The following is a 22,874-nucleotide window of genomic DNA, read 5'->3' on the forward strand; positions in this document are numbered from 1 at the left end:
ATGTTCGTTTCGAAAGTTTCTACCTTTCTATCTATTGCATAATAGTGTTTTTCTGCTTCCTGCAGATGTCCACGAAATACAAAGAAATACCACGTGACATGCTCACTTGCGTGTCGTAGTTGCAGTGCTCCCTAACATTAACTGGTTAACTGGTTAACCTAAAGTTAACTGGTTAGCGCTCGTCTTGTGTCTCACATTCTATGTTAATGTCTGTGTGTGTGTTTCTGTGTCTATGTGTGTGTGAATAAATGTGATGTGATAGGATGTGATAGGATATGATGAAAAGGTTGATGATGAGAGGGGAATGAGTCTGTCCATTTTTTAATAATAAACTGATACTTTCATTTAAAAGTTATGCTTGTCTGACTGATAAGCAAATAGTGGTAAGGAAACAATGAAGCAAACTGCAATTTCAGTAAATGCTAGTAGTACTATAGTTTAAAAAATGTCTAAGTATCTGTTGCACTATTTTATTTTTCCAGATTCATATTTACAGAGCAAAACAAAGTGAGCAGCTCTGGTGTTGGGGACTCTTCAATTGCATATATTATCATTTCATTGTTTTCTGCCATTGAAGATGAATTTGGCTTCTTTACAACAAGATTCTACCGTGTTTTTCAACCAAAACCAGGTTTGTAAAAAAAAAAAAAAAGAATGGAGAGATGTGTATCCTCTGTCCAGGTGGCTGGCACTTAGCTTAGATTTACCTATTTTTGCTTGCATGTTTTGTTTTTCTTGAAGTTCTATATTCTCATGTCTAGCAAGGCTTATCACATATACCTAATTTCCAATATGTGCAAACATAGTGCTCTTATAGTAAACACAGGACTTCTCTGCTCTCAAACAGTGTTTACATTCTGGCGTGCGTATAAATACCGAATTTATAGCATGTATTTATGTTTGAATAGTGCTACCTATTATGTGCCATGCGTGACTTGTGATAATTTAGGTTGTAGATAAAGGTACACCTTAAATGTCCTCCGAAATTTATGAGGGGTATGTTGAATGGACCCACTAGTTTCTGAAAGGACTATGAAACTAAAATTCTTGTATCTTGTTTTTTTATGTTGCAATATGTAGCTAATGACCAACTTATCACAACTGGAAACCTTGTTTGCTCTTGTGTGCGAAGGTCAGTTATTTGAAGACGTTTTTATAGCGCCGAGTCACAGCTTCAGTTTTAGAGAGCAGGGCGGAACTAGTGAGGTTTTATTGTAAACACAGCTGGCCATGCAACCGCGCAAAACAGTGACATGCGCACTGCACACGGCATTGTGTGCACGTGAGAGCCACTTTGACAACTGCGGCAGAGAGAACACGCAAGGAGCATGGCAGCCAGCACAAACTCGTGACGTAGGTGGTTCCATGTAGGTTGTTTACACTTAATCCAAGCTGATGTTGATGTTGCAAAGTGCTCTGTTTTGCACTCATTTGTGCAACATGCACTTTAAATTAATTTTAAATATGTTTTAGGCCATATTTGCCATTGATATTTTGTAGATGTGTGTGAGTCCATACAAGTCTATCTCACAAGTTGCCTTGCATTCAAAATTTTTTCTCAGTACTCCTTTAAGAAAGTCTGTTCCATTCTTATAGCTAACCTTCAAATGTTTTATGAGAAGATACATAGGACATACAGCTGTCAGCACGCTTAACACAAATGCTCTGCAGTGTGGCCTGGACCGGCTTGAACTGATGCCAGTGCCGCGAAGTGTATCTTAGTATGTTTCCGGTGGCTGACTATAGCTGGAGCACAGCTCGATTTGACTGGTCAACATGTCTTTCACCTGTGTCTGATTGGGGGAGGAGAGTGCGCTCACTATCGTTAGCTCCACTGATCGTCAGCCACCTACTGACCGAAGCTTCGTGGCGCTGGCATCAGTCCAAGCCGGTCTAGGCAATGCTATGGAGCATTTGTATTAAGCGTGCTGACAGCTGTACATGCACGGTGTTATTAGATCTGCTATGTTGGAAGAATCAGGTTATTTTCGGGGTTAGAATAACGAGGAGTTACTTTTTGTTCCTAGGAACATATTCCTTTCACATATATTGTTATATTTGCAATATTGTGCTTGACTGAAAGAGCAAGACCCAGGATATGTGCATGGCAGGCTGAGTTTATATTCAAAGTGGCCTTGATATACTCTATGCAAACATCTGCTAAGCCTCAGCACATTCATACGATTGCGGTACGGCTGACTTTGGCCACTGCCTGGCATCTGAAAGGTGGATGTTGTCCGGTTTGACCAGGCACTATCATTTGGCGAAGGTCTGCTGAAGAAGCTACTAATGTGTAGCTTTAGGCACTGGCTAACAAGGCTAACAAGCAGGAGTATTTGTTTGTTGCTTTCAGGCATTTCAGTTTCCTGTGCTTGTAAATGTAATTGTTTTAATGGTAATGGGAGCATGCATAGCAGGCAAAGCGGTGGTGAGTCACAAAATTAGTTATGTCATCTGCCAACCCAATTGTGTCACCTATTCCGCTGCTTTAGCAGATAAGTGTTGAGAAATTGTTCAGAAAATTACCTAATTCAAGGCTGCCATTGCTGCATTGTGCAAGTGCTGAGCCACACCTCACCTGCCATGGTTGCTTAGTGGCTATGGTGCTGTGCTGCTGAGCACAAGGGCACAAATTCTTGGCCACTGTGGCTGCATTTTGGTGGGGCTAAATGCAAAAACACCGACATACTTTCATTTAGGTACACATTAAAGAACCCCGGATAGTTAAAATTAACCTGGACTTGGAGTTGTCCGCTATGGCGTGCCTCATAATCATATTGGGGTTTTGGCTCTTAGAAACTCCAGAATTTAAATTTGTTCTTTAAGCCACTCCTCTTTGTAACGACTTAGATGTCCCAAAAGTTCTCAAATGAGTAAATAAGTAAATAATTTAACAATGTACCACATGTCACCCAGTGTTCGAGGTTGCTCAAGCAGTTAACTACTACAGTCGAACCCACTTATAACGATCCCACATATAACGATCTATCGGTTATAACGACCATATTTGGGTGCACTTACGATTTTCCTATGCTAACCATTGAAGCTGCGTCCAGATATAGCGAGCATTTTTCAAAGCCTCCTACTTTTACAACGAACACTTCAGACACGGTCACGGTAAAAATATGGTGCATACAAAGCGAAAAAAAGTTAAAATATGCCTTCTAAAGCATGACAGGGGCGCGCGCTCGCGCGTGCCCCGCTCCAGTTTACTCGCGACTAAGATACCCAGATCGGCGAGCACCGCACGCAGATTTCGGACGCTGAGAGCGAGGTCGCTCACTTTTCAGGCGTTTCTTCAGTGGTAGAATGGCAGTGGGGAAAAAAAAATAGTAGGCATCATGAAGCCTTGCGGTCAGCTTTCGCACAGTAACCTTTCCTGACGCCGTTCTCTGTAGCTACGACCGCCTGCGATGAACCAAACAATGCCTTAGCACCCAAAAAGGTTCACTGCGTCCCTAAACTCGTCGACGCCACAATGTGCCGCGAAAAGTCGCCCGTCTTTCCGGTAACGGCAGAGACCGGTCGATCGGTGATAACGATTTCCGCGCGATTGCGGCGATGCCTTCGCGGATAAGCATCAGAAAAGAGCGAAGGCGAGGTGGCGGCCGTCGATGAACGTGCCATTATGCCTTATAGCCGCCAACCTTATCACAGTCATCTGTAGATATCTGCTCGGCTGCGCGTGTGGCGTACTACGCCGTACACTGCGGATTGACGGCGGTACGAGCGCGCCATGCTTAGCCATGCTGCCGTTCGCAAGTTCGCCGCCGCCGCGTCGTGCGAGACCGCTTTAAAGTGCACGTCGCTTTGTAGAAACGACATTAGCTCGCTGTTGAGCGGCGCGGGCGCCGAGAAACGTCGAGGCACTGACAGCGAGCGTATACTGCGTGTTTGACTAGGTGACAACTCAAGTGCGCCGCGCATCGTTGTGCAGGGCCGCGAGAGCATCGCGGAGACGTAGAGTGCGCGTTGCTTGGAAAATACTTGTTTTCGCCGCGTTGAACGAAGAAGCTAGTCGCCGCACCCGTGCACGGTTCGGAGTAAAGCAAGCACGAAGAACGTACAAACGCGCGCATACGGCATACAGCAAGCGGCCCGGCAGTGACTCCGCGCACCCGCGTAGGCGACGCGCTGCACGCAACTAGCCAGGGATGATCGGCATGATCGGCTCCACGTCGCGGTACCGCGCTTCGGTGAAACGGTGTCGGCTCATTGCAAAGGCGGTTAATTCACTCGTGAGCACGCAGCGGGCGTCGCTTCATGACGCGAAAAGGCTTAGCTTGTCACCGAAGGGGTTGTTAGCACTTTAACAAAAGTGCACACACAAAAAAAACCGCTTGGCCGCTAAGCGCACGTTTTTAAGGGGGTGAGTCCATATACAACGAACTACTGATATAACGACCACTTTTCGCGACACTTTCGAGTTCGTTATAAACGGGTTCGACTGTATGTGGCTTCACTCACATCACTGCTTATACAGTGTGTTTTGGAGAGGCACGTCTTCTCCTTGGGCTAACTTCAAACAGACTGATGCATCGCACAGAGAAAACCATGCAGAACTTCACCCAATTTGGCTGTGTAGAGGCCTTTTCATGCACATATCTTGCATATCATTAGGGAGCAAGTGAATTATACAGGACGTACCTGTTTGTAAACATTAGTGTGGATGTCTGATGTACCCTTAGGTACTTTCAGTGATCGTATCATACATTGTAATAATGTACTATTAAAGGGCCCCTGCAACACCCTTTCAAGTAATCATTGAATGAACACGTTATAGGAGTTTATTGCCTTACAGATCTCTTGCTGCAAAAATTTTTGGAATCTGTCAAGTGTAAGCGGAGTTATAAGGATTCACATCACATGTTCCGAATGTTTTTTCTGTTTTTCGTCCCGTCAAGCACACTGGAAGTTGCACACGAAAGGATGACAAGTGGGCAAGAAGTTGAATCGGCACATGTCATGACTAGAGGCCGGAATTTTAAGCACCAAAAATGCTCGTTTTAGGTGCCAAAACTAGGCAGGCAAAACAATGTTTTAGGCATCCAAAATCGTAAATATAGGCACTGTAGCGAAGCCTTTATTGAGTAATGGGTTGCGCTCTCTATAGCCTTCTAGTGGGTCGTCGCCTTTGGCTCTTCGCGCTCGCGCTCTTGAGTCCGTGCTTGTGCCTTGACTGTCGCCATTGCATATCGTCGCCGACTACCGTCCAATAAACGCCTCAACAAGTTGGTGGAGAGTGCTGTGCTCCTATTCGATGCCCCTGGAGCTGAGATCCCGTACCCTACCAACTACCATGCCTCAAGACGCTGCTCAGCAAACGTCTCCTTCCACAACGACCGCATGCCCCGGTGTCCCCCGCATCCGCGACCCTCCTATCTTCACCGGCGCGGATGGGACCGATGTTGAGGACTGGCTTGCGATGTACGAGCGTGTGAGCGTACCAAACAAATGGGACAAGGCAGGCAAACTCAGCAACCTGGTTTTCTACCTCGCGGGTGTGGCGGGCCTGTGGTACAACAACCACACCACCGAGTTCCCCACGTGGTCTGCTTTCAAGACCGCCATCATCGATGTGTTTGGCCGCCCTGCCGTTCTTAAACTGCAAGCCGAACAAGGTTTACGTGAACGAGCTCAGCAGACCGGTGAGTCCTTTACGGGCTACATTGAAGACGTCCTGGACTTGTGCAAGAAGGCTGACGCGGCCATGCCTGAGTCTGACAAGATCCGCCACGTTCTGAAAGGCATCGACGACGATGCCTTCACTATGCTGCTCGCCAAGAACCCTCGCACTGTGGCCGAGGTGATTACGCTCTGCCAAAGCTACGAGGAGCTGCGCCGGCAGCGACTGCTGACCCGTCGACCTCCATCACGCGACGCCGATCTCGCAGGCTTGTCGGCCATTTCGGATCAGTCCGCCTTGCTCGCCGAGATCAAGTCATTCGTGCGCGAGGAAATTGCCCGCCAGTTCTCCCTACTGGCCTTCCCTCGCCCGCAGCATGCTGAACAGCCGTCGACCACGCTGCTGGCTCCCTTACGCCGCGCTATTCAGCAGGAAATCGCGGAGGTCATGCCGGAATACCACCAGCCCCCTCCGGCACCTGCGCCGCTCAGTTACGCGCAGGTTGTAGCCAGGCCACCCCAAGCGATTCCTGTGGCTGCCCCACTTACTTACGCCGAAGCCGTCGCCAGACCTCAAGCCTTCGAAGCGAGTGCGCCGGCTGCGTTTGCCGACGCCATACCTAGGCCATCGATGCAGCCCATCATGCAGTCATATCAGCAGACGCCTCGTCCACCGCGTCCTGCTCCATGGATGGGACCTACCCCGGCGAACCGATGGCGCACTTCTGACAACCGCCCGATCTGCTTCGCGTGTGGTTGCGCCGGTCATGTCGCCCGCTATTGCAATCGCGTGCAGCCGCCTCGTGTAGCCTCAGCCATCCCCAGCCAGTCAAGCCGCCCGTATTACGATTCACCGCCGCCTATGTCACCGTCGTCTCGCCCAGCTCCATCTACCCACCGTTCGCCGTCACCACGACGCCGATCACTGTCACCGATGCGGCCACGGCCGGTCACACGTGACCAGGAAAACTAGTCGTCGCAGTCCACGAGGCAAGGGCTGCGACGCTATCGAACTGCGAAAGCCCTCAGCGAAGCCCATCAAACGTGTTAGACGTGTTTGTGGACGGTGTGCGCGCATCTGCCCTTATTGACACTGGAGCCGCCGTATCCGTTATTGACGCCAAACTTAGCCGACTACTGCGAAAAGTGACGACGCCACTTCCCGGGCTCTCCCTCCATACAGCAAGTGCCCAAAGTATTCACCCTACAGCGGTGTGCACATCCCGCGTCATGATAAACGATGCTCTGTACGCCGTCGAATTGATTATAATTCCAGCATGCTCTCACGACGTCATCCTAGGATGGGATTTTCTCTCCCACCACGACGCCGTGATTCATTGCGCACCCGCCGAAATAGAGCTCTCACCATTCTCTGATCTGACGCCGGCTGACAGTCCATCGTCTGTGAGCAAGGTACTCGTCAAAGATGACACCAAACTGCCTGCATACTCGTCAACGGCCGTGTCCGTCTACTGCGCCAGTCTCTCCGACACCGTCGCCCTCCTCTCGCCATCCGACCGTGTTTGCACGAGGAAAGGCTTGCTGGTGCCCTTCGCGACCGTGCAAGTCACTCAGGGCAGCACGTCAATTTTTGTTATCAACCCATCTCCGTACAGTGTTACGTTGGTGCGAGGAGAATGTCTCGGCAGCGTGGAACCCCTCGAAGACGCACAAGTTATGGACGAACCAGATGGCACGCACTGCCCCAGTTCCGGCACGCTCAGTTCTGTTACCACGTCTGGTTCATCGCCCGCTGATGTATTTGCTTCTTCCATTGCTGACAACCTTACGCCGGACCAGCGTTCCCAGCTTCTAGACCTCTTGGAAGAATTTCGCGCTTCTTTCGATATTGCTCAAACTTCTCTCGGCCGCACGTCCACCGTTACGCATCGCATCGACACTGGCGCCCAACCACCACTGCGGCAACGTCCATATCGCGTATCTCCCACAGAACGCCGCGTAATCAACGAGCAAGTCGACGACATGCTTCGACGCGATGTTATTCGACCACCTAACAGCCCCTGGGCGTCTCCTGTCGTACTTGTTGCGAAGAAGGACGGTTCTGTGCGGTTCTGTGTGGACTACCGACGACTCAATAAGATCACTCGCAAGGACGTTTATCCGCTGCCGCGAATCAACGACGCGATTGACAGCCTACAAGGAGCCGAATTCTTTTCGTCTATCGATTTGCGCTCAGGGTACTGGCAGGCACCTATGGCTGATGACGCTCGACCGAAGACCGCCTTTGTCACGCCCGACGGCTTGTACGAATTCAACGTCATGCCGTTTGGGCTGTGTAATGCGCCCGCCACCTTCGAGCGCATGATGGATACTGTTCTGCGCAACCTGAAATGGCACACGTGCTTGTGCTACCTCGACGACGTCGTCGTTTTCGCTCCAGACTTCTCCACGCATCTTCAACGCCTCCGGCATGTGTTGACGCGTTTGAGCGACGTTGGTCTGCAACTGAATTTAAAGAAGCGCCGATTTGCAGCACAGCAGCTGACAATACTCGGCTACGTCGTGTCCAAGGACGGAATTCTCCCCGATCCAGCCAAACTTCGGGCCGTGACCGAGTTCCCGAAACCTACGTCCGTCAAAGAACTGCGCAGTTTCGTAGGACTGTGTTCCTACTTTCGGCGCTTCATTCGAAACTTTGCGATTATCATATCACCGCTGACGAAGCTCCTCGGAAGTAACGGGCCCCTCCATTCGTGGTCGTCGGAGTGCGACGACGCTTTCGCAAAGCTCCGTCGTTTGTTGACGTCGCCTCCCATACTACGCCACTACGACCCTACGGCCCCTACAGAGGTACACACAGACGCCAGCGGTGTTGGCCTTGGCGCTGTCCTTGCGCAGCGCAAACCAGGATTCCCTGAATATGTCGTGGCATATGCAAGTCGTACGCTTACTAAAGCCGAGACCAATTACACTGTCACCGAAAAGGAATGCCTGGCGATCATATGGGCCCTTACAAAGTTCCGACCCTATTTATATGGCCGCCCATTTGATGTCATCACCGACCATCATGCACTTTGCTGGTTGTCGTCATTGAAGGATCCCTCAGGCCGCCTCGCCCGCTGGGCACTTCGCCTACAGGACTACGATATTCGCGTGCTGTACCGCAACGGACGCCAGCATGCTGACGCCGACGCCCTCTCGCGCTCCCCCTTGCCTGACAACGATGCCCCCTGCTCGGTACCTAACAATGTTGTTTCTTCCATCGACGTTCACATCATCGCTACCGAACAACGCAAGGATAAATGGATCGCCTCGCTGATAGACTTGCTCACTGATCCGTCGGCAACACCAATCACTCGCGCGTTGCGTCGTCAAGCCCACCATTTCACCATTCGTGACGACCTACTGCACCGACGCAATTACAACGCCGACGGCCGCCAGTGGCTACTTGTGATACCCCGCAGTCTGCGTTCTGAAATATGCGAGTCTTTCCACTCTGATCCACAATGCGCGCACTCTGGGGTATCAAAAACTTACCACCGCATTCGACAACGATACTTCTAGCGAGGGATGTACCGCTACGTGCAGAAGTTCGTTCGCTCCTGCCTCGATTGCCAACGCCGAAAACCTTCAACGCACGTGTCACCCGCCGGTCTACAACCATTACCTTGCCTGAACCGTCCGTTCGGGCGCGTGGGCATCGACTTGTACGGACCACTTCCTCTGACATCGGCTGGTAACCGCTGGGCCATTGTCGCTGTTGACCACCTTACGCGATACGCCGAAACCGCCGCTCTCCCAGCGGCTACAGCGCGCGATGTTGCCTCCTTCCTGCTACACCGATTCATGCTGCGTCACGGTCCACCCCAGGAGCTTCTCAGCGATCGAGGCCGTGTCTTCTTGTCGGAAGTCGTCGAAGCCATTCTAAAAGAGTGCCGTGCTGTTCACCGCAAAACTACTGCTTACCACCCGCAGACGAATGGGCTCACCGAACGCTTTAACCGCACGCTCGGCGACATGCTCTCAATGTACGTCGCCGCCGATCACACAAATTGGGATGCCATTCTGCCCTTCGTCACCTACGCCTATAATACCGCCCCTCAAAGCACAACTGGTTTTTCACCCTTCTTCCTATTGTACGGAAGGCACCCGTCGCACACCATCGACACGATACTCCCATACAAGCCGGATTCAACTGAGTGTGCGCCGATATCTGACACAGCCAGGCTTGCGGAAGAGTGTCGCGAGCTTGCCAAGACGTTTACAACGCAGGAACAAGAGCGGCAGAAGAGCATTCGCAGTGGAACCACCACTTCTGAGTCCACGTTCCTCCCTGGAGCGCTCGTATGGCTCTCGGTCCCTACCACTGCAACTGGCCTCTCTACAAAACTACTGCCGAAATACGAAGGCCCCTACCGGGTCGTCGAGCGCACATCCCCGGTCAACTACGTGATCGAACCCATCGAACCGTCTTCGGACATGCGCCGTCGAGGGCGCGACATCGTCAACGTGGAGCGTCTCAAGGCCTACTATGACCCACTCATAGTGACAAGCTGTTAGGTCGCCGGACGGCTCCCTTTTCGTACCCGGGGAAATTGTAGCGAAGCCTTTATTGAGTAATGGGTTGCGCTCTCTATAGCCTTCTAGTGGGTCGTCGCCTTTGGCTCTTCGCGCTCGCGCTCTTGAGTCCGTGCTTGTGCCTTGACTGTCGCCATTGCATATCGTCGCCGACTACCGTCCAATAAACGCCTCAACAGCACAATAAATTTTCACATAAATGCAAATAATTTCAAACGAAGACGTGCGTGACCTCTATCTACGACAGGAAAACAAAAATGTTATTGCTTAAAATTACACAAAGGCGCTAACATTTGAACATAGCCTGCTTTGTCCCGCACGGTTCGCACTCCCGTGTTCTGCAGAGTGAGTCAACTGTCCACTGTCGAATCAACACACTCCAGTGTGTTTTTCCGGCATGACTAAAGTGCAGAGCAGGAGCAGACAGCCAGATTTTATTGCGATAGCAATTATATGGACAGTCTCGGCTAGTTTTTGTCCGTCCCCATCACCGCCGTCATGCACCGTATATGTATAAGTATGTATATATAATAAAAGCCCCAAAGAAAAATAATTCAGAAAAATGCTTCCGAAGCGCAGAATCTAACCAGGGACCTCTCGCTCCGCAGCGCGTGGCGCTACCCACTACGCTACAAAACGCAGATCCTCCAGGTAGCTAACGGCAAGCGTTATACACACACCCTTTACCGCTGGACGGACTCAGAGATGGCAGGCGCTTATAAGCGTTTCTTCATTACCAGCGAGATGGCGCGAGGAGCACAACGGGCGCATTCAAAAGTTGTCGGCCAGCTCGCTCGCTTCTTCTGATATTTGCGCAGGGAGAACCTTGCCCTTCCGCTGTCTGCTCTTTATATACACCATTTACTTCAGCGAGATGGCGCGATGTGCGCGCTGGGCGCCCCGCTCCTGCGAACGCTGATGCTCTTTGCCCTACAGGGCGTGGTCACCTTCGTGCGCTTATCTCAAGGAAAGAAGGGGGGCGGGCGGGGGGGTGAAGGGGGTGGGGTTGTATGTCTTCTGCTTTCCCCGCGATGTCCGCGCTGAAGTCACAGAGCATACAAAGGTCACTTCGCTCGCTGCAGCGGCCGCGTTTGCGAAAGGAGCACGCTATTCAAACAGAAATAAGTAATTGCGACATTTAGCTCGCGCTTGTCCTGTGTGTACCTGTTCGTTCGTTTCGCCCGTCCTGCTTTATGTTTCAGCAGTGTTCTTAAAGTATCGAGCTGTGGCGCATGATAGTTCGCGCTCGTCCTGTGTGCGTTCTTTTCGTGCGTCCTTTGGGCTGGAGCGACGCGCTGTCAATTTCGAGCTGCTTTCCATTCTTCGCGTTACATTCCAATTTGTTGCTATCGCATTCATTGCTTCGCCGTTGCGGCGAAACTGTGACTTTTTTCCTAAAAGACCAGAAGAGAGAAATTCCTCCTATTGACCGGGTCCAATTGCGTAGAGCCAATTTCTCCCCTGGCAGTGAACCACTGGTGTAGGCAGGGGGGTGGGTGTGTGTGTGCGGGGGGGGGGGGGGTTCAACCTTCCGCCCTCCCTCGAAACTTTTCAGTTTGCGTGTGTCTATATACATGCACACATAAAAACGCATGCACGAACATATATAAAGTATGGTTGCCCCCCCCCCCCCCCTGAAAAAGATTTCTGGCAACGCTACTGCAGTGAACACCTTAAAAAGTAAATTACAAACAAAGCAAAAGCTGCGTGCACATTACATTGCCATGGCATGTCATTGCCATGGCCATGTCAGTGCGGCGGCGAATGCTCGCCGGTGTGTCCCGCTTCACTGCTGCTAGCGGTGTGGGTTGGTTAAAGTAGAGGACTAGAGTCGGTTGACCTAGAGGACTAGGTTGAACCCCATAGTTCTCCATAGTCAATCTTATGCGATAACATGAATAACGGTCTCAAACAGCACCCGGGCGCGAAATGTGAGTCTAAATAGCGTTCATATAAGCGCCAATTGTGGAAATAGGCATTTATAGGCATTTGTTAGCATTTAGGCACGAACTCCTAAAATAGGCATTTATAGGCACTATAAAAACACTATAAAAGCCATTCTTAACCTCTAATTCATGCTCATATATCAAAAAGGCACGATAGGAGTGCAAGGAACAAAATAAACATTTGCCTAAAATCCGGTCTCTAGTCATGACCTTGAGCATTTCCTCTTCTTTATTTCTTTGAACGTGTTGGCTTCCGGTTCAGATGCGCGTGGAAGTGGCATGTGGTGACACTCCTAGGCAGCCGCAGTGCCTACAATGACACATTATACAGGACACAACATTAGAAGCGATGTGAAACTGTCGTGTTAAAGTCTGGCGGAGGTCTATGAGTACCCGGTGCATACTTGCTTTGTCCTGTGTAAGCTTGACCAATGGATAGCAGCCAAATCTAGATAGTGCATTTCAAAGTGGTTTCAATCGGCTAAACACCAAGGGATGTCTGCCAAGTCATCTAGCTCGCAAGGTGCATAGAATAGAGCTAGCGTGTACTGCCAAGTATATTGGTTGTTTTGAAAATGACGGCGTGCATCAGTAAGTGCTGTCATAGCAGCCACAGTGCGAGACAAGTGACCGACTCAAGCGAATCATGGGTGTGGTGTGCCGGGTGCTACTACACATATACATATGGGAAAACAAAGCACTAAGCAGATTACTGTCAATCGAGACTGGAAGTGCTAAGATGAGCTACCGTTTCGGTGCTTTTGAAGAGAGTGGTGTGTATATCATGCATATTTTTTATTTATTCAACTCAGAACGGACATTACAAGTATTACTGAGAATGTTTTCACGATCATAATATTAGCCAGTCCCCATGTAAGTCCCATCTGCTACATAACTTGCCGAGGGGAGAACAAGGTATCTTTTACTGTCTTGGACATGAAATTGTATATTTCCTGCCATACTTAATGCAATTGTGTTTAGCACAGATGTTCACAGGAGCTTTGACTACAGATCAGCAGTGTTTTCTGGCTATGTTCAAAAAGTGTTGCAGGGCCCCTTCAACTCTTACATCATGGACAGGTAAAAATTATTGCCATTAGAAGCTGTGACAAATCTGGGTTTTGCCAATGGTCTTGTATATTAATAAAAATTGGGTAACTCTCCATTTTGCTGGAATTGGAGGTAAAGTAAAACAAACCTCATATTGTTCCAATTAGCAGCCCCTTTAGCCAGATTTGTGTAGGAAGCTATTTCTACATTAATATAAGCTATATAGAAGACAGCCAGTCTCAGCGTTACGTTGTTATGTCTCTAAAGGAATGTGATATCGCATTGCAAGCAGCTTCATTTTGTGTTTTGTTATCATTAGTCTTGTTGCCAGCAGCACCTGAGAAAGTCCTGTCATGCAGACCTGGTTATTGGTGTTCATTTATTCGTCTTTAGTGTAGGCAACTGTATAAAGAGTGTGCATTTCTTCTGTGAATAAAATGGACTAAATGGCTGGGAAATGGCTAGTGGCCTCTTCCAGTTGGACGTGGCGACGATTGTGTTGTATACCAAACTTCGCCATCTTCCTGGTGACCTACCTGTGCTTCCTGGGTGCTGTTGGGGTGCTGGTGGATATGCTGTCATGGAATCAGCAAGATGGTGGCAGCCACACACAGCCCATTCTCATTTCACTAGCCAGCGTGGTAGCTGTTGTTATGCTGACCAACCTTTACACCTGGGTGCGCATGTTCCTGTCACTTTTCCGCTCCCATCATCGCCGTATCCACAGCTACTTGGCCCACGTGGATGCCACTTCAGGTGGCTACATGGAAGCTCTCAAGGGAGAAATTGAGCTTATGAGTGCCATGGTGTGTATCTTCTTGGTTCGCTCTCATGTGCACTTTTTGCCACTCTTTTGTTATTACTGTTCATGCTGTTTTCAGTTTGTAGGACAGGAACGCCTTTATTTTTTGCTTGTGTGTATGTGTCTGTATGAAATAATTTGGAATTACAGGCCAAATGTAGGACATTGCACACCATGTTTGTCCATGCCTGTTGAGGAAACAAAGATAAAAAGGCAGTGGTGGATGGAAATGCTGCACTTTAGTGCCAAGCTATTCTATTTTGAAGGGTTTGCTAAGTACGACTCAACTGGGACTTTTTACTGAAATTGCACCTGTGTTGTGCTGAAACACTATTTCAAAACAGGGAAAAAGGTTTAACCGACACTAAGGCTGTTATAGTGACTCCTGCTGCTTTATTCTACACCGCTGTTATCCACTATTGATTTCCTACTCATTCAGTTGATAGCATGGGTGGAGCACTACTTTGACCACTGACAAAACACCATGAGGAGTAGCATTGGAATGTCAGTCCAGGTAGCCTCATTAGAAAGACTTTCTCATGAATGGTGTTTACGGGCGACACATCTGATAACCTCACCCCAGCACATCTCTGAGTCACTCTGGCAACGGTCTGCGATAACGGATGAATTTGTTTAAATACATTTAAAAAAGAAAGCCTGCTCTTTCAGCCATTCTGTTGTTCTTTACATGTCACTTTTCGTCTTCCGTGTTTATAGAATTTCAAGTTTATTAACACAAGCACATGGATAAATACTGTACTTCTCTACTGTTCTGTCTTGCACATTATTGTATAATTGTTTTTCTATTTCTATTCATTGGACGTCAACTGCTCAGTACAGCAGACTTCTGTTAGTTCAATTTTTTTATTTATTCGATCTCAACCAGTGATCTCACCTTGTGCCCGTGCACTTATTTCTTTGGGAGTAAACTTTCGTTACTTCATTGTAAAATTTGTCTTTGCTGGATAATTTTAACATACCACGGCTCTTAGGATCCAGTGAATGGGTCGAACACACATAATCTCCTGTCTGAAATGCTTATTTTTAGGTTGCCCCAGGAAGGTCTTAGAGCAAGCAAGGTAGCTCACGGTGATATATTATGGCGTTTACCAGATGCTAATATGAGCCTATTTTTCAAGAAAATTTCCTGGGCAATGTAATGAAATATGAAAGCAAAACGGCATTTGCAACAGCCTATGATAAGAACCAGTTCAGCCAGCATCATCCCTACTGCCAATGCAGCAGGACGATGCACCGCTACATGGAGTTTGTACAATCAATTCTGGAGACAAAACTGGAAAAAAAAAAGGTGTTGACTGCAAAGGTGCTACCATGTGTGTATTTGTAAATGTGGTCAGTGCAAATATTTCTAGAAGGACCAAAATTAATTTTTATGCAATGCTAGAGATACTCCACTTATAATTGAAAAGTAAGCATTGTTAGGCAACTATTAGGAAACCAAGATAATCAGACTGGAAAAGACAACTGTTACAAGAAATTAATCTGGTGTCTGTGCTTTGTGTACTTATATGCTGGAAGAGGTACACTGATTTAGGTTTAGTTTACTGCTTGGTAGCTCTAAAAAGTTGCAGGTTTTGCCCATTGTAATATTTCATGATTGCCTCTTTTGGTCTTGGCATCAGTATTTTTTTGTGTTTATTGAAGCATTTTGTTTACTGTGCTATTAGGTTTTCCCGACTTTTGTGCACTTATTATTACTTTTTTTAATGTATTATTTTGAAGGAGAGCCTTGTCCTTCTGTATACATGTATTTTTATCCTGCCACTTTTCATACAGTTGCTGAGCTCATCGAGTGAAGCACTGCTAACATTCAGGAGGCCTACCCTTTTTATTAATCATCTGTCAATTTCATGCTCCCATATTTTTCACTGCCTTGGTAACATTTTTTATTGTTTCATTGTTTTCTAGGTGCACTGTCTAGATGCCTTCGTTCGTAAGCAGACCCGTCTGGTCTTGATTGTGGATGGCCTGGATAGCTGTGAGCAGGACAAGGTTTTACGCGTCCTGGATGCTGTTTATGTGCTTTTCTCTGACCCTGGACATCCCTTTGTCACAATTTTGGCTTTGGATCCACATATAATTATTAAGGTGTGTGTTGAGGAATTATGTTTGAATATTGTCATCATGGAAAAGGGGTGCACCTTCTCTCGTTAAGTTGATTTCTATATTGTGTGTGTTGTATTTTACTAGAAAAGTTCCAAGCAGCCTCTTGTAACTATAGTGTTAGTAAATATTGTTCCAAGGAGCCTCTAGTTGCTAGCGGTTACTTGGAACTTTTGCAAAATAATACTGAATTTTGACTTGCTGTTTGTATACCCACATTCACTTTATTGTCCTGTATTTTATTGAGTTGTTTTAACTTTCAAGTAGAGCTGTGCGAATAGCAAAATTTCGGGTGCGAAGTGAATTTGAATATTGAAGTGTGAGTGCGAATCGAATCGAATATTTTTCGAATATTTCTCGAATATTTCTCGAATACTTCGAAGCGAAATTGCAGAAAAAAAAAAGGTTGGAGAGCATTCCTAAGCATATTCTTATGAGATAGCAACATGAAAGTGTTTCTTTTTGCTAGGCTGATGAAGCGCTGGTGGGGTGGTGTTTCATAGTTGTCTTATCAAGAATGAGGCAATGTAGAGGCCGAATTATATTTATGTACATGATTTGGTGCAACCAAAGTGTTGCCAACAACAATTTGCACGTGATAGGCAAAGGTGCCGTTTCCTCAGCCTCTCCTCCTCTTTCAACTTCTGTGGAAGCCCAACTGATGTGGCAGACAAGGGTGTGCTCCCTTCAAGTCCGGAGTTCTAAATCTGCCTTGTAGACGTCGATATATAAGAACATTTGAAATTTTGGATGCTAAAAAGCTTCGGCGTCCGATTGTTCGGACTTCCTACCTAAACTTCAGGTCCAAAACAGCATTAATAAAGCTCCCAACTCTGCCACATCTTTCATCTCCATGTTGGAACCAGCATTTTTTTTTTTAGTTAATACATTTGCTACCGTAGCGGAGCTTGAAAGGCAGCTTTGCTGCAATGCTGGGGTGTGATGAGGTGAAGCACATTGAAAATCTAGGACCACTTCCAATGGGACGTTGTGTCTTGGCTAAGTTCAACCGTAACGGGGCTTGGAAGGCAGCTTTGCCGCAATACGAGAGTGTAATGAGGTGAAGCATATTAAAAATTTGAAGGGGTCACTTTTAATCGGAGGCTGACTGTATTTGTCTTTGGGAAGTTCGAATAGTTCAAATAGTAAACTTCCAGTGCGAATTGAATCGAATAGCAAACACTATTCGAAAAATATTCGAAATTTCGAATATTCGCACACCCCTACTTTCAAGTGATCAACTTTCTACTGTCCTTGGCTTATCTGATTGGACGTGTGATAGTGAGAAAAGTACACGAATGTGCGCATGTTCTTTAAACACAAATGTTGGCTTTGCATCATAGCTTCCTTTTTATGGCCTGATTGCCTGATTGTAATTCTCCTTCACTACTCTTTTTTTAAACACAGGCAATTGAGGCCAACCTGCACAGGGCTTTCCAGAACACAACTGTTCGTGGATATGACTACCTACGCAACATTGTGCACCTGCCCTTCTACTTGCAAAATAGTGGGCTCCGAAAAGTCAGGGCAGCACAACAGACAGCTGTAGGGCTGAAAAGAAGTGGCAGCCACTGGTGCGAGAAAGAGGAAGTGGAGAAAGCTGCTCAGGGCATTGTTGGCACAGGCCCTGACCGAGTAAGGCTTTTCTCTCTCTCTTTTCATGATGTGATGTGCTTGTGCTGTAGGAAAGCATGATTATTAACATTGCTTATTTGCACACTTTGCAGCTTCACTATGTCCTCTTGCTGTTAGTTTGTTAGTAAGTTTCACAGCATATGCTATATGAAGACGTTCACAGCAGTGTCAGGTAGCATTTGTATTGCGAGTGTTGTTCACCTACTTTTTTTGTAAATTTATGTAAGATAATCATACAGTGACTTCTCTGTCTTGAGGATCCTTTGATTGAGTCATGAATGGATCTAGCTGTGAGTAACAGTTGGGTGTGGAACATTTGAGGAATGGAGTGTTATGGCTATCAGCTGTGCTTTCACACTAGACTACACAAAGACGTTTGCGGCAGCCAAAGCACAAGGATATTTGTGCTGTGGCTGCTGATATTGCCATACTGAGATATTGGTTTTCACTTTTTACATTATTACTTTTTTGTAGGGGTGTGCGAATATTCGAAATTTCGAATATTTTTCTAATAGTGTTTGCTATTCGATTCGATTCGCACTGGAATTTTACTATTCGAACTATTCGATCTTCCCAAAAACAAATACATTCAACGCCCGATTGAAAGTGACCCCTTCAGATTTGCAATATGCTTCACCACATTACTCTCGTATTGCGGCAAAGCTGCCTTTCAAGCTCCGTTACGGTCGAACTTTGCCAAAAGACAACGTCCGAGTGGAAGTGGTCCCTAGATTTTCAATATGCTTCACCTCATCACAACCCAGTATTGCGGCAAACCTGCCTTTCAAGCTCCTTTACGGTCGAACTTTGCCAAGAGACAGTCAACGTACGATTAAAAGTGGTCCCTAAATTTTCAATATGCTTCACCTCATCACACCCCAGTATTGCAGCAAAGCTGCCTTTCAAACTCTGCTACGGTCGCAAATGTATTAACTAAAAAAAAACACTGGTTCCAACATGGAGATGAAAGATGTGGCAGAGGTGGGGGCTCAATTAATGCTGTTTAGGACCTGAAATTTGGGCACGAAGTCCGAAAAATCAGAAGCCAAAGCTTTTTAGCATCCAAAATTTCAGATGTTCTTATATATCGACGTCTACGAGGCAGATTTGGAACTTCGGACTTGAAGGGCGCACACCCTTGTCCACCACATCAGTTGGGCTTCCACAGAAGTTCCACAGAAAGAGGAGGAGAGGCTGAGGAAATGGCACCTTTGCCTATCACGTGTAAAGTGTTGCCGGCAATACTTTGGTTGCACCAAATCATGTACATAAATACAATTCGGCCTCTACATTGCCTCATTCTTGATAAGACAACTATGAAACACCACCCCGCCAGTGCTTCATCAACCTAGCGAAAAGAAACACTTTCATGTTGCTATCTCATAACAATATGCTTAGGAATCCTCTCTAACTTTTTTTTCTGCAATTTCACTTCGAAGTATTCGAAAAATATTCCAGAAATATTCGAAAAATATTCGATTCGATTCGCACTCACACTTCAATAATCGAATTCGCTTCGCACCCAAAATTTTGCTATTCGCACAGCTCTATTTTTTTGTATGTTCAGTTTTGTTTTTATGAACTGCCTTTATTATTTTTTTAAAGCTTAATTTTATCTTATTTTGCTCTCTCTCTCATACTTTTTCGCTCCAAAACAGTTTTCACTTTTGAATAATACTTTTTATTTGTATTAGAGCTTGCCCAGGTATTTTTCGTTAACTTTTTATGTCAAAGTTTACCAGTCCAGTTGGCACTGTCTGCAATCCGAGTATTGCCTGTAAAAAATGAATTCTACAACAACTGAAGCATGAAACATGGATACATACTTCATTGCTGGTGGAAAAAAAAAAGAAACTGATGTCGCACAAAATTTTCTTCTTTGTGTTTAGCTGATGCCCCAAGGTGATATAGATTTTCCTCGTGTGGTCTTTCAGCAAAGTTGATTTCTTAAATATGATTTCTAAAAATAAAAATTTGAATCATGGTGTCTTGTGTGTCGAAACCATGATCTGGTCATTACACACATTGCAGTGACGGACCACGAATTCGTTTTGACCACCTGGGGTGCTTTATTTTGTGCCTAAATCTAAGCACATAAGCGTTCGTGCATTTCAACCAAATTGAAATATCTTCCGCTTCAACTGAGATTTAACCTGCTACCTTGAGCCCAGAAATGTAATGCTGTAGCCACTGGTTTACTGTTGCACGTTGCCGATTCTGTGCGTACCTTTCTGATGATATTACATGACTGCTTCATTGGAAGTTTGGTTTATTATCCTTTGCATACAATGAATGAGGTCCAAATAATATACAGACAAGGGTCAAAAAGTCAAAGACTGCATTACCTTCTAATTGCTTTCTTTTTTCTCTTTTTGCTGCTGCATCAAGTGCTGACAGAGAATGGTTCTCTGCAGTCATGCTTCTGCTGGCTATGTTACTGTGACTTAGTCAGAGTGATCTTAAAGTTGTGATGTTTTCTTTTTCCTTGCTAGAAGCAGCACTGTTTTAAGTCACTACAGAAAATTTATTCTGAAAAGGTTTCTCGCCCTAACTGTCATCCATGTTTCAGTAGCTTTTTTTTTCCTTTCCATTTCTCTCTAATGGTTGGTGTGCTCACTGTGACTTCTTGTTGCTTTTTGTGTAACCTTAAATGACTGATCCAATTTTTTTTTTAAACCTCACAGCCAGGGAACCGTCGTGTGTCAAACTCGAGCATGTCAATCCCGGAGTCATTCCGAAAGCCCTCACAGCAGCGTAAAGGCAATCAGAAGCTGAAGGCAAGTGAAAGTGTGGCTTCAAGCATGAGTAACCTTCATCGAGGAGTAACGGGAGCCCAAGATTTGACTAAAGTGCTTTTGACCGATGATTACTTTAGCGACATCAATCCTCGTTCCATGCGCCGGCTCATGAACATTGTTTATGTAACAGGTGCGGATAGTATTCACTATTTTTTGTGCAATTCTTGGTTACTACTATGAATGGCACCCATTAATCTGACTGAACTGTTGCTTTTTTTTTATTATTCCAGGTCGTTTGTTGAAGGCATTTAACATAGATTTCAACTGGTACCATTTGGCTTCATGGGTGAACATTACAGAGCAGTGGCCTTACCACACTTCATGGATCATTTTGTATTATGAGTTGCATGAAAACGAAATTGATGATTCTACATCACTGAGGTCAATCTTTGAAAAGTAAGTGCTAATTTTCAGATGTTCCATAGGATGTGACCCACACTTGTGTAAAGCAATTAATTGTATTTTTTAACCCCTTAACTGCTTATGATGAGCTGAGCTCATCATGAGAAATTGTCACTTTTTTGCTTATGACGAGCTGTGCTTGTCATGGCTCTTCAGCAATCTTTCAAGAGGCTTTTGGCGAGCCCAGCTTGTCAAATGATGTTGTCCTATTTAAAACATAGATGGCAGCACGGGCTCCATAATTGGCGCTTTTATTGAATGAGAGTCTGCACACTAAATGGCGAAATGCACGCCTTGCATCTCTCGTACGTTATAAACAAACATGGCACAGTGCCATGCTTTGAATGCTACCGCAAAGATGGTAGCCTCATCTAGTTTGTATTGAAGTATCGAGGAATAGTAAATTTTGTCCACGGGAAGTCAAATCGAACCCATACTTTCTGCAGTTGCAGAAATTTCTTTCAGAATACCCATGAAATGCCCCTGGTATGGGGTATTACCAGACCCGCAACCATTGGGGGTCGGGGTGCAGGGCCCTGCCCCCTCCAAAATTCTGATGGAGGGGGTGTTTTACCGAAAATAAATAACGAAAATATGTGTTTTTCAAGGCCTTCAGCAAGGCCCTCCTCCCCCTCCCGAAAAAAATTTCTGGCTACGGGCCTGGGTATTACATGACGGTGCGAAATATGATGAATAAAGCATTTTTATAAACCGTGAAACGTGTTCGCAAATTTTTTTGTTTTGAACATTTTACTGAAGCATTTCACGTCATATAAAATTTGGCAATTTTAGAACAATTTTTCACCGTCGGCACTTCAGGGGTTAATAAAAGAAATGTATTGCTTTTATTTTTCATTTACATCTCAATAGCAAAAGAGCCATAGCCATAGTGGTGTAAAATAAAAGTGGGTTTAACAATTCTCTTATTTCAGGATCAAAGGAAAGGTGCCCACAGGAAAAGATCTGCAGCCACTTTATGATGTAGACCATGATGTCAGGAAGTTTGAAATCTTTCTGAGCTTCCACTCAGCATCGTTGTTGATTAGTGACCTCAAGATCTTTGTGCCCTTCACTATCAACCTTGACCCATATATTCGAAGAGTGATTCAAGGTACGCTATAAACGATAAAACTTTGGTTTGCAGTGGCTGACACCATTATTATTACTTTTTTTTCAGCATCACATATTGCAGAGCTATTGCAATTGAGTTTACTCATATTGGTACAAACACTATTTAGTAATTACACAAAGAAAGAGTGTAACTCACAGAATATGCATGCATGGAGGCATGTTACCAAATCTCATAGGATGAGTATGCGAGGTCTTGCAACTCACTCCAAGCACTCTAGTAGCCGCCACTTGGCTTATATAGCAGTATACTCTTCTGTGTGCACAATTTTGGCCTTGATTCGATTTGTAATTTGGCCGCAGAAAACTTGTTAAACACCTAATGCACGATTGGCGTTAAATGAAATGCGAACAGTGGCAAGTGTTAGCAATGGTATAGTGCACGTCGTCCAGTCATCACTATGGGCAGGTGCAGACATCAGGATTGGCAGCACTGCCCCATCCCACTATAGTGCGATATTCTCGATTATGTTCTAGTTCTGATAATTTAAAGGAAGAAAATAAAATAAAATAAAATAAAATTGAAACGACCAAAAGCATTCTGCACGCCCGCACCAGCCACTGTTATCACCGTATCAGAACTAGAACATACTGTTCTGAAATCAGCATCTTGCATTCGACCCAAGCACATTTTTCATTCAGTAATCAGTAACTTATCTGAAATACATTTCTGAAGTATCCTGTACAAGTCCTTTCTACAATATGTGAGAGGTGACAATCTTTGGTGTGTATGGCTTTTGTAGGTGCTTTATATCTGCTAATGTCAGATGCTTGAACTCTAGTAAGTCATCCGTTAAACTACAGAGTGCACTTTAAGCACCATTC

At 46.0% G+C, this 22,874-nt stretch overlaps 1 protein-coding gene across 1 annotated transcript in view; it reads left to right on the plus strand.

Moving 5' to 3' along the window:
- The window catches only part of LOC119377015 (kinase D-interacting substrate of 220 kDa B), a 63,586-nt gene that overhangs the window by 25,941 nt on the left and 14,771 nt on the right, over positions 1-22,874 (plus strand). Inside the window, exons 15-21 of the mRNA XM_037646653.1 lie at positions 483-631; positions 13,626-13,966; positions 15,892-16,071; positions 17,494-17,721; positions 20,406-20,649; positions 20,750-20,915; positions 21,854-22,032. Coding sequence (XP_037502581.1) covers positions 483-631; positions 13,626-13,966; positions 15,892-16,071; positions 17,494-17,721; positions 20,406-20,649; positions 20,750-20,915; positions 21,854-22,032 — 1,487 coding nt within the window. The remainder of the gene's footprint in view (positions 1-482; positions 632-13,625; positions 13,967-15,891; positions 16,072-17,493; positions 17,722-20,405; positions 20,650-20,749; positions 20,916-21,853; positions 22,033-22,874) is intronic.

This window comes from Rhipicephalus sanguineus, chromosome 1, assembly GCF_013339695.2.
Source record: "Rhipicephalus sanguineus isolate Rsan-2018 chromosome 1, BIME_Rsan_1.4, whole genome shotgun sequence".
In the NCBI taxonomy this organism is placed as follows: Eukaryota; Metazoa; Arthropoda; class Arachnida; order Ixodida; family Ixodidae; genus Rhipicephalus; species Rhipicephalus sanguineus.